At 39.9% G+C, this 12,795-nt stretch overlaps 1 protein-coding gene across 2 annotated transcripts; it reads right to left on the reverse strand.

Moving 5' to 3' along the window:
• Window positions 1-3,721: 3,721 nt before the first annotated feature.
• Window positions 3,722-12,164, reverse strand: LOC107729951 (transmembrane protein 200C-like). 2 transcript variants are annotated; one of them, XM_016540692.1, is made up of 2 exons: window positions 12,083-12,164; window positions 3,722-5,773 (listed from the first exon to the last, which is right to left on the reverse strand). In XM_016540692.1, the coding sequence occupies exon 2, from the start codon at window positions 5,750-5,752 to the stop codon at window positions 4,238-4,240; it is 1,515 nt and encodes a 504-aa protein (XP_016396178.1). In that variant the 5' UTR covers window positions 5,753-5,773; window positions 12,083-12,164; the 3' UTR covers window positions 3,722-4,237. The 2 variants fall into 2 exon arrangements, with proteins under 2 accessions (XP_016396178.1, XP_016396179.1); XM_016540693.1 differs by lacking the exon at window positions 12,083-12,164 and adding an exon at window positions 7,101-7,363.
• Window positions 12,165-12,795: the final 631 nt, after the last annotated feature.

Consider the following 12,795-nt stretch of genomic DNA (forward strand, 5'->3'; position numbering starts at 1 on the left):
GACTTAACACTGCTTTTGTGCTGCAGGCTCACATATGAAGAAAGTCACGGCTAGTAAATAAATGGAGCAAACGCAGCTGTGATGAGCTGATATGAGATCTGTGGATGCTGACAGTGGTGTTTCTGTGTTTCACTGCAGACTCACTGAACTGATTCAGAATGGATGAGATGATGAGATATTCTCTTTTATCTTGCTCAAACACAAGCTTTATTTTCTATCAAACACTGAACAAGCACAGCGTAGCCATCAAACTGTCATCGTATCTTCCAGCACTTTCATTCACAATCTCTGAAAGGTTGCAATTATTTCTCGGCCCTCCTGTTATTATTTTCAACAGAACAAAACAAAAAAAATGGACCCAAACAACCAAAAACCAGTCTAGACCAGTGCATTCAAAACCAGGGGCCCACTAGAGCGCTTTTGATGCAAGATTATGTAAAAATATTACTATTAATATAATTAAAATTAATATTCAAATTAATTTCCCTAACCCTAAATATATTTAACGTAAAAGCAAAAATATTAATAATAATTATTACTATTGTTAATAATTTATGAACTAAATGTAACTCATAATAAAATTGTATTATTAATATATTCCATAATATTATTATTACTATTAATATATTAAATGAATCAAAGTTACAGGAAGTTAAATCAAGATGCAAACTGAAATCATATTTCTTTTTCCACCCTTGCTCAGTGTTGGGGAAAGTTACGTATCGTTATATTGCGTAACTCCATAAAAAAGTAACTAATTGCGTTACTTGGGTACTTTTTAGGCGCCTCTAATTCCTCTCAACATGAGAGCTGTCAGTCAATCAATGGGAAAACAAAGGAACTGGTGTTACTTATTCGAAAAAGTAACTCTTGATATTTTGTCAATTTAAAAGTAATGTTACTTTACTAGTTACTTGGGGAAAGTAATCTGATTACATAACTCTCGTTACTTGTAATGCGTTACCCTTGAAGGCTATTGTTTTTGATGAAGAACATACAGTTCATTACATTTCTGGATTCATGAAATGAATTGTGGTAATTAATTGAGCTATCCCTACATTTACACTCCCCGTCTCCCTGTTGAAATAAATGAAAGCACTCACTTTAAGTAGATCTTGTCCTGCTGCTGAATTCCTCCTGCACCTGTAATTATTCTCACTCTAATGACGTCAGACTCATTACAGCTCTGAACAGAAACAAAACTTGACCTAAAGCAGAGAAAGAGCTGCATAAATCACACAGCAGAGACGGAGAGCGTTATTGATCAAACACGGGAGAACATACAGATCCACAGCCAGCAGAATAAAGGGGATATCTCTCAGCTGAAGAGCCCAGGAGCTCACATATGTGCTAAATAATCCTTTCAACTTTCATGCATTTAAAGCAGACCTTCAGAAATATGATGCAGTCAGGCTTTACGAGTTAAAACTCACACGAGCAGAAGAGCTGAAGCTGAAGCTCATATTTTTAGCATCTTTTGAAATGTTGATCTTATCAAACTGGTTTTGACATTTGATAGAACAGGATTTCATGTTTTAGACCAGATGTGCTCAAGCGCTTCACTACGAAGGGCCAAAAAACTATGTACAATGTGCATTATTTAAATCAACTTCACTCATATTATCTACATTTCAATGCAAAGATTAAATGTTAAAAATTGAAGAAAAAAAAAGCATTATATACAACCGGATTAAAATGAGCATTTTTAATTGTATATACTGCATGTAAATATGCATGTTTTTTCTTATTTCCCCCTTATGCTGTGTGGCATGATGGGCCAAATCAAAGGTTTGGACATCTCAGTTTTTCTGTTTTAGACCAAGTAACACCACAAAACATCCCAGAATCCATCAAATCCACTGATAATACTTACTGATGTTCTGGTGTTTTCCCTCCAAAATGACATCACTTCCTGTCACTGAGGAAGTGATTTTTACAAAAGACGGACATGGAAAGGATTTAAAAGCAAACATTTTGGGAAAACCACCTGGAATATTTCAGTCAGTGTTTCACTGCAGCACCTGCAAACATGACACAAATCAACATCGTCTCAGAGAACGGTCGAAAACCCACCTAGAGAGCTAACATGATTCATCTTTATAAACTGCGAGTTTAATATCTCGTCCAGTGTATTCAGACATAAGTGACGATGACGTATATCAAGTTTCTCTTGTTCTTGCTCTCGTCGCTGGTCGTCTGAATAATGACTGCTGTTCTTCACTACAGGAGAATGAGTTAGTATTTCAGCACAGACCGTCACATCTGTAGACAGAGCACTGGTTAACCACACAGAGTCAGAAACAGGACTGGTTAAAGCGGTTTGAGACGGTGCTCGCTGCTGCTGTTTTCAGTTGCATTCATCATGTTTATTAATTAGCAGAATCTGATGGTTCTGTAAAAGGCAAATGGAGATGAACAGACGAGGGAAGCGTTAGAAGAGTTTACCGTTATATTTCAACACTGTGACAAAGACAAACTCCAACATGAGCGTCCGTTCATTAAACTCCACCGATCACACTGCGTTCCATTCAACTCCACTTTCATTCAAGCCTGCGCAAACTCTGGGTTTATGACATCATGCAAGCATATTTCATAACTATGAACAGTACTAGTGATTGTTAGTTTTACCTGTTAACTAGTGCATGTTCACCTGACCAGATTGAGAACATACACACTCTCTGGTACCAAATTAGTCATTAAAAGCCAACTCCACAAACTTTAACCAGAATCCCAGAGGTCCCTCATGACATTCAAACTCTATATATTTTTACCTACAGCAGATATCAAAAGGAATATTCATCTATCTTTCAAACTGTGAAATGTGGTGATGCCAAAATTCACTATAGAAGCACATTTCCACCATGGGATAAAATAAAGCAATAAGCCCCGTGAAGCTGTGGTTTACAGTGAATTTATAACAGCGTTGTTAGGTACGATGTGAAGCGGAGTTATAATATATACCCCCTTAGCTGTTATAAATTCACTGTAAACCACGGCTTCACGGGGCTTATTGCTTTTATAAAACGGTTATTCCATATACGTAGTAAGGTTTCACAAAATAAAACAGAGCAAATAAAGTGTAATGATATTAATAAAAACAGTATTCTTCCACCAAACAATGTAGCTCCTCAGAAACAGTTGTGGTTGCAACAAAGTGGTTGCCGAGCAACAGACAAACGTAAACAAAGGTGTATGTTACTTTGTAGAGTCATTTACAACAGCTTCGAACGCGGCTCAGCCAATCAGAATCAAGGACTGGAACTATCCGCTTTATAAAAACTTTTTCCCCCTCACAATTCTGAGTTTATGTCTTGCGATTCTTGACTTTATTTCCCACAATTCAGAGATAAAAGTCAGAATTGCGAGATATAAACTCTGAATTCAGAGAAAAGTCATAACTGAGACACAAAGTCATAATTGTGACATGTAAACTGAGAATTGCTAGATATAACCTCAGAACTGTGAGAAAAAACTCTTTACATTACACTTTAAACATTATCTTTGGTCTCTCAGGCAATGGAACAGCTTTATGGACGGAGATATTAAGCAAGAACATCTGATTTTGGATGGAACGCAGCATTAGTCCTTCTCTTGAGCTAAATGAGATCTGCTTTAAAGACACAGTTAATTCATCTTTAATTAATCGACCCCAAAACTCATCTGAGAAACTACACTGCGACATCTCATGATATTTTAAATATACTGTAATGGACATTACATTTCAGACAGTACTGAACCACTGTGCTAGCTACCGTCAGGATTCGACTCATTCGAGTTCAAATCAAACAAACAAACAAACTAAAAATAAGTATAAACCGACAGCATACAAGTGTAAGTTAACATCTCTGAGGCAAAATGCAAACATAAACATTTCCCACACAAGCAGGGAACATTTCAAATGAGATATTGCTATCAAGTCAATTTCTAAAAATAATTGATAATTTAGTGGTTAAAAAAAGTGCAAGTAGATGACAGTATAAAACATGCGGCTCAGACAGCCAAACTTCACCGATAAACTAAAACAGCCACAAATAATCTACTACTGGAAGTTTTTTAATCTAGTGGAGCATAACTGTGCTATCATGCTGAAAGTCTCTTGCTTCCCATCGGGTTTTTGCTTGGGATTCCTTGAGGAAACAGTATTAAGACTTAGAAGCTTTGGCTCTAACACACTGACGATGTTTCAGTCAACGTCTTGATTGCTTTCACTGCATGTCATTCTTAGACTTTCAGCGAATTAAACTTCAACACTGTCCATTTCCACATCTTCTAAAGTGGTATCCGATTGGGAAACCATTATGAGTTTTTGTTTCTTTGAATACTGGCTGATCGTGGTACACTCCTGCCGATGTGTCTCATCATGAAGCTCCCGGTCCTTTTCTAAAACCTCAACAGAGCTCTCTCGACTGAACATGGCATTGTCTGTGGACTCAAAGGATTCACCGCCAAGGCCATCAAGTTTGGTGTAGCCTCCGCTGCTGAGGCCTTCCAGCCGAGGACAGCTGAGACGTCTCGATCGCACCAAAGTAGGGGTGGTTGGACAGATATCCAGATCGACAGACCTGGAGTAGTCAGACAAAGCGCTCAAGGACAGGTGAGATCCGGCGGCCTTGCGACTCGGAGAACCAGACGGCAGCAGCTGAACCCGGGAACCCTGCAGAGAGACGCGAGGAGCTCCTTGCAAACTCCCACTGCTCCTGTAAACCTCCACTGAATCCGGCGCAAGCTTGGGATGAGGCTCCACTTTGGCCTTCGTGATGGTCCTGGACGCTACCAGATCCTCCAAACGCCTGCAAATGGCTTCGGCATCCAGGACCTCTCGCTTGGCCTCTCCGGTTTTATCCGAACCCCTTCTCTCCGAAGCTCCTCGGTGGTTGAGCTTCATCATTGGAAGGGTGAAAGCATTGACCGAAGTGGACACGATGCTCCTTGTTTCCCATTCTTTGCCAATTCGGTTCTGATCTCGATAGATGCTGTAGACGGTGTCCGTAAAGCTCTGTCTTTCCAAAGACGAGACTCGTGGGATGGTGGTAGACGGTCGTCGGGATGGGATCAAGCTACCTGCGTCGTGTCGCTCAGAGCCTGGAGACGGCCAGGAGCCCTTATGAGGGGAACCGTACGATTTGGTGTCTTTCGATTGGCAGTAGTTCACGAAACCGTTGAGCGGCGCCGACTCCTTGCTCCGCAGGCTATGAATGTCAATCACTGTTGAGTAGATGTCTCTGAGGTTAATGATTTTGGTCTTTTTGTCTCTGTTTTCGTGAAGTACTGCATTGCCACAAATGAATAGGAAGATCCCGATGCCCATGATTAAAGGTCCGAACACTTTCAGCTTGTCCGAATATAAGTATCTGTTGATAAATGCAGCGAATGCTCCCAGTTTAGGCCCATTGGAGCCATTATAGCTCCTGAAGTCTTTATCTAGGAGATCCCAAGGCGGTCTGCCGGTCACATTGACTAATTCTCGGCTGTCGTAAGTCCTCTGTGCGTTCATCAGTCCTGGATAAAGCGGACTCTCTTTGGGCCAGTAGCCCAATACGGCCATGGCCACTCCAACCAGCAGCACCAGAATCCCAATGGCAGCGACCAGTCCAGATACGGAGCACAGCTTTAGCTTTCCTTTCACCACGACCACTTCGTTCTTCCTCTTTTTCTTCTCTTTCCTCTTGCGCTTGTTTTCGGCTCGGTTCTTCGCGCGGAGCGAGTCCTGTCTCCTGGCAGATATCCGCAGCAGACCCCCTGTGGCGATCATGATGGCGCTCAATTAATCATCCTGGAGAAGATAGAAAGAACATGAGAACCATAGTGTGGGCTGAAAAAGCCATGAGATCTAGAAACATACTCACAAAATCTAACATAGATTTAGCATATCAACCCTCTACATTGCGAGTAAATCACTCGCATATGCGACTAAATCTTACTCTGGGCGACTAAATAATATATTCATGAACCCAGCATATAATAGTAGTAGTAGTATCTTGTAATAATAATTACTATTATGACAAACAATATCTTAAACACCACCACCAGTCCTAAGTTCAGTTAAAATGACAAATATGCATTAATTCATGGTTACCAAGTTTTAGTTCTAATTACTAGTTCTATCATTAAATAGTGCTTAATTATCATAATATCATAATATAATGCTTGATTTGAGGGGTAGGGTTAGGGGTGGGTTTAGGTTAAAAAGTGTATAACTATCTGTATATAAAAACAATCGAAGTCTATGTAATGTCCCCATTTAGATGTAAACGTGTGTGTGTGTGTGTGTGTGTGTGTAAAATAGTATATCAGTCTGGTGAGTAAACAAAAATATGTACTAGCCAATGGCGATTATATTGCTAAGGTGTGCGTAGAGGGTTGCATATACAAGCAACAGTCATAAATAACAAAAACTTAAACACTTACAGCACAGGCATATACGTGTATATGTGTGTGTTCATTCAGTTTTACTGTTTACATTATTTTTAAAATGTTTTTTTCTGACTAATATTTTTGTGGAAATCACAATACACTACCATTCATAAATTTGGGGACATTTAAAAAAATAAATAAATAAAAGATTGATCAAAAGTGACAGTAAAGACATTTATAATGTCACAAAAGATTTTCTATTTCAAATAAATGCTGTTCTTTTGAACTTTGTTCATCTGTGAATCCTGAAAAATAAAATGCATCACAGTTTCCACAAAAATATTGTGCAGCACGACTGTTTTCAACATTGATAATAATCAGAAATGTTTCTCAAGCAGCAAATCAGCATATTAGAATGATTTCTGAAGACTGGAGTAATGATGCTGAAAATTCAGCTGCGCATCACAGAAATAAATTACAGTTTAACATGTATTCACATAGAAAACTGATATTTTAAATTTTGTACAATATTACCATTTTTCCTGCATTTTTGATCAAAGAAATGCATCCTTGGTGAACAAAAGTGACTTCTGACCTATTAGCAGAATCATCCCACTGCTGATGTGAATATATATATATACACATACACACACACACACACACACATATATGAATATATATGTGCCATCCTACCAGTATTACCCATTTCCAAAGAACATCTCTCTCTCTCTCTCTCACACACACACCAGCATTTGCTGTGCTCCTATTGGTTCGTCATTAGACGGATGTTCCAGAAGCTCACTTATCTTGATGAAAGCTCTCTAGTATCTGGAAGGCTGAGAATGAGAGAATGAACCCAGGCAAAGCGGCGCTCGTTCTCAGGCGTTCACTGGACTCTGAGTGGGAGCGAGACGCTTGTTTCTGTGAACAGCATATGGATGGTGTGGGTTAATGCAGCACAAACACACAGCAGTGATCAGCGACACATGAGTGCAGTGCGAGACACAGACAGATGACATGATTCACGCCAGACTCCAAACAGAAAGATGAAAAGCATCTGTTCGTTGATTTGACATAAAAGCTGATTCTACCACAAACTGTAGGAGCGTGAATGAGTGAATTTAAAGTTAGCAGGTAAAACAAATCTTGTTTGCTTAGTAGATATAGGATTACTAGGGTCGAGACAGTGGAAAAAATGCAAGGTTATCAGATGTGAGCTGCACTTCTTTTAACTTGATCGCTGCATTTTTAGAATGCCACTTCATGCGCAAGATGCTGCAAAAGATGCATCCATCAAATGCATATTTACATAGAAAAGCAATGGAAAAGCAGAAAGCTGTGCAGAACTACTACTGTACGTCTGATATTTGCATGATGCTGACAGACTGAAAGCTGCTGCTGTTTTCATGTACTGTTAATAAAAACTAATTTTGGCTAAGAAACATTTTTTCTTATTTTGCATTTTTTCTGTATATTTAGGATGTTTAAGACAAGTTTGTACAGTATTTGCCTTCATACTTCATGCACTTCTATGTCAAACTTTATGTCTGCTGCACTTTAATAGAACTTACTTTAACCAATGTTACTTGAATCATGCAGTAGTTAAGTTTTAAGATGAATAATTAAACACTAAAATCATTCTCTTCGATTAAACGTTTTATTTTTGGCCATATCGCCCAGCCCTAAGGATTACTGCTGAAAATCTGAGAGGCCTTTTGAAGTCCATGAACATCACTGTCTATCAGAAAGCACTGATTCACTTACTGATGTCAGCAGGTGAACATCTTCGTGCTTCCTGTTCAGTTCAATTCAATCAAATAACAATGAATTAAAGCTTTAAAATCACAGGAGATCAAATAAATGAAGATGTGCTTCTCTTAGTGGGATCTGACCAGGTTTGATGAACCATGCCATCTTTGAATATGCATGAATGAGATTTGAGAGCTGTGGTGCTAGGGAAGTTGCATTAAATAAGAAATGAATAAACTCCCAAAGATTCAGATGCATTACAGTCTTACTCAAGGGTGGAACACAGAGATATAGGATCCACTGGATGTTTATTTCATGCTGTGAACGGAAACAGACAGACTCTATTTTGCCGTGGCCTTTGTGAACCCGTCTGCTTTTCTGCAGTGGAGTCTAATAATTTATGGCACCAATTAAATGTTGTCTTTCCAGAGGGAAAATACATATTTGAGTTTCCAGCACCAGGGTTCATTAGTTGTGAATCATCAGGGGAGAAAAGAAGACAAAAGTGCAATAGTTTCTCGCTGGATCTCGAGTGTCCATTTCTCTTGATGTGTAACCTGCCGCTGTGTTCATGAAGTGCTTGTTTGGAGTCTCTCGACACGTTAGATGGACACTGATTTAACATGAATCAGCAGATACGGCTTCTTATGACCAGTGATAATGACTCTGCAGGGCTTCATAAACCTGGGGACAGTAAATAAACATGACGCATGTAGCGTGTAATCGTGTTCTCGTCAGTCATGAATCTTTCAGCAGTTAACCGAATGGCAACAATCAACTGACTTTCACACAGCTACGATTCCAGAAAACGTGTGATTTAACTCTGAATGTACGGACAGCATTTCTCTTGAACGTCGGGTGAATGATGGGGCAGTTTTATTGGATTTTATTGGATTATAATCCATAATAACACTTCCTCCAGTGAAAAAGTGTTCTGGTGCGAATCAGGAGAGAAATCTGCACAGACCAAGCAGCGTTTAAACAGCTCTAAACTAATATGTGGCTGGATTTTGATGTGAGAGACAACAGCAGATGCACTTTTTCACTGGAGGAAGCGTTATTATGGATTATGGACTCTATGTATTTGAGTTAAAAACGTCTTAATGCTGGATGTGTTTCAGCTTTTGTCTTCTCCAGATGTTAACTGATGGACTGGAGTGCTGTGGATTACTTGTGGATTATTGTGATGTTTTTATCAGCTGTTTGGACTCTCATTCTGACGGCACCCATTCACTGCAGAGCATCCATTGCTGAGACACTGATGCAGTGCTACATTTCTACAAACCTGATGAAGAAACAAACTCATCCTGATCTCGGATGACCTGAGGGTGATCATATTTTCATTTTTGGCTGAACTATTCCTGCAGTTTAAACCTGCAAGTGGTGCAAAATCTCTTACAGATGTGTACTTGCAAATTGGTTTAAAAAGCAGTTAACTAGTGTAAATCCCTTCCATGCAGCTGCTCTTCTAAATGACTGAGATCAGTTATCATGGTTGCTTGTACTTCATCACTAATGTCACGTCTCATACTGCTTCACTACCAACAAAGTCTCTTTCTTTCCCAACAACACAATCCACAGATGCTGCAGACTGGTGTTACAAAACACACTGCTTTTAAGAAACATATTTCTGTGTTGGCTCTGCTTCTATATTTCCAACCGCAAAGATTTCCAGATTTGACGAATTCCTGCGAGCGTTTGGCTCCACGTTTAATGAAATAAAGCTGAAAACGCTCCGTCAGTCCAGACAAGCGGATGATCGGGAGTTCAAAGGTGTGCGCGGATCCTTCCACATCAAAGCAAACAGCAGAGAATCTGAGCGTACAGAGAAACGAGCGGCGGGATCCACAGAGACTTCAGACACACACATGACATCTCAAACACGGCCGAGAAGGATTTATGGATCACAATGACCTTTATGTTCATTTCTGAAGTGCTGGATGGAGAGCAGCGGGTGACAATAAACACGTCATGAGGACAAAACACCAAATGACAGAGACTGCCAGAGTGAGTTTGGTTGTGAAATTAGCTGCACTAAAAAAAAAATCTGATTTCCCTGCATCTTCATCATCAGTGCAGAGAAACGTAAAAGTAATGGAGCAAAAAATGACGGCCATTACATCGGATTCCACTCGCAAACGCAGGGCGCTCGAGTCAACAAGTAATATTCCTCATACAAATAAACACATTTCACCAAGCATATGCTGCTGACATTCATTCGTGGGCGGAAAATGAATGATACGCTGTTCGCACGGGCAAAACATCCATCTGAAGGATGTGCTGCTGGCAAACCTGCCTTCCACTGATCTGAATCCAGCTTCTCCTTCTCTAGATTTGGTTTTTCCAGTGTGTGAAATGCTGGAGGGAGCGCAGTTTACACCCTCGCTATACTCCCAGATAGCACACGTACGTCTGCGAGAGGTCTGTTAAAGATCGCTTCATCTGGAAAGCATCTGCTGTGTACAAACATCTGACAGACGTCTTTAAGAGGTCCGTTTTACATACCTTCTAAATCATCTTAAAGACATCTTCTAAACGTCTATTTGACATCTGATAGGAAACGTCCTGTAGATGTATCGCAGATGAGAAAACAGATAGGGATGCACGATATTATCGGAACGTTATCGGAATTGGCCGATAAAGGCTTAAAATGAAAACATCTCATAACATGCCGATAAGATGAGGGGTACTTGCTATAAACAACACATCCATTATTGAACTCGCTACTTTGGACAGATTTAATTGAAATGAGTGAAAACAAAGCAGATGTACAGCCAGTTCAACAGATTGGGTTCTTCAGTCATTCATTGGAAATACAACTTTCCAGGCAAACAAATAATAAATAAAATAATTCCTGCATTAATTATCGCACTGGCTTTAAACAAGATCTTATAGCGCATTATAAACGCAGTGATGTAACAAACTCTGCAGAAAACGGTATGTCCTCAATCAGGTGTTTGACTCATTCTCTATCTGGAAGATCTTCATGGTTTCGTAATAATCTACTGAATTGGTTCACTGGGATACATTTACAGCTTCATGATCCTAGAAGATCTCTAAAAGCCAGGTTTTAACACAACCTAACATAACAAGCATTGCTCATATATGACCTCATAAAGGTGCAGAAAACAGTATGTCCTCAATCAGGTGTTTGACTCATTCTCTATCTGGAAGATCTTCAAGGTTTCATAATAATCTACTGAATTGGTTCACTGGGATACATTTACAGCTTTCATATTTTAGAGAGATGCTTGGGTTCTTAGCATCATGATCCTAGAAGATCTCTAAAAGCCAGGTTTTAACACAACCTAACATAACAAGCATTGCTCATATATGACCTCATAAAGCTGAAACATGGGCAGGTTCACCAAAGCTGACCTCAGTGTTATTACAGATGCACATTCTCCAGCCCTGCAGATCAATAACAGTCGATAATGAATAACCCAGCTACTCCTCCATGGCTTCAAACAGGTCGGCGTTATTCGATAATGAGGAGATTTAGTCACTTTGTCTCAATTTAAAAGCCTAATGTTCGCATTTGACAGTTTTCTGTGATGTTGCCACGAATTCAGACGTTTCTAATCTCAATATAGACACGAGGACCATAAAAAGGGCGAATTTAAATAGAGTTTTAAAATACAATGTGTAGTGACTGTTAATAAAAATGGTGATTGTGAAAGATGGAGAACAGTGAATCCCTCTGTTAAAGGAAGAAATTAAACAAATCAACGAATAAAGGTCTGCTTCTTAATATGAAGATAAAACTGAACAGAAACCGGAAAATCGGCGAGGTTTATGCGTGGAAAATAACGTACGTAACAGCTCGTGACATTCGGACCCTTAGAAACATACAAAACCACCAGAGACACAGTCGCGCATTCATACATCGATCGATTTACAGATTTCTCCATCGATAAATCACATAATCTACTCCATCGACACGGTGAAGGAACGTCTGAGGAGAAAAACGATCGCTTACCGTGAAATGCGACTAATAAATTCGTATCCGGGCAACGAAACGCAAACTTCCTCTCTTTAGAAGAGCGCATTTTGCGCGTTAAGTTCGTTATTTCCAGTCAGGAATCTTCCCGCGCAAACCGCTCGCCCGTCTCGCGCTCTTCTGGGGTTCTGCGCTCCGCCGTCACTGCGGCTGATGTTGCGCCGCTTCTCGGGTGTTGTTGCTATGATACCGCAGTCCGGATACGGTGGAAGTGCTGCAGGATTTGAATAATTGCCTTCTAAACTGTTTAACCCGATGAGTGACGACGCGCGTCAAACCCGTTCAGAGACGGTGAGAAACAGCACAGAGAGCGACGCGAGCGACGCGTCAGCTGCGTTCACTAGTCGCGCCGCGCCTCTTTGTTCCTGCTGCTCAAATATATGCCAGAAAAAACTAATTCACGCGGCATTTGGAGCATGTTCATAATCAGAGAAATGTCATGCACTTGTCAAAAAGTGCCATAATGCAATAATATTGGCATGTAAATATCCCCTCCTACGTTTTGCTATCGTTCCAGTACAAAAACATTATTTCTGTAAGTTCTCTGAACGTTCAAAACATCCAGCTTTTTTCCCCTAGTTATACGAATATTAAGGGAATGTTTAATCATTTTGCAAACGTTTTGAAATAAGTTTTAAAAATGTCAGATGAACGTCCAACTGAAACTTGTTTTTGAGAAGACTAGACAATTA

Source organism: Sinocyclocheilus rhinocerous, unplaced genomic scaffold (genome assembly GCF_001515625.1).
Source record: "Sinocyclocheilus rhinocerous isolate Xijiao unplaced genomic scaffold, SAMN03320098_v1.1 scaffold2835, whole genome shotgun sequence".
NCBI lineage: Eukaryota > Metazoa > Chordata > Actinopteri > Cypriniformes > Cyprinidae > Sinocyclocheilus > Sinocyclocheilus rhinocerous.

Bases quoted from the DNA above. Each gene is read 5' to 3' on its own strand.
- LOC107729951 (XM_016540692.1), bottom strand. From the start codon at position 5,752: ATGATCGCCACAGGGGGTCTGCTGCGGATATCTGCCAGGAGACAGGAC.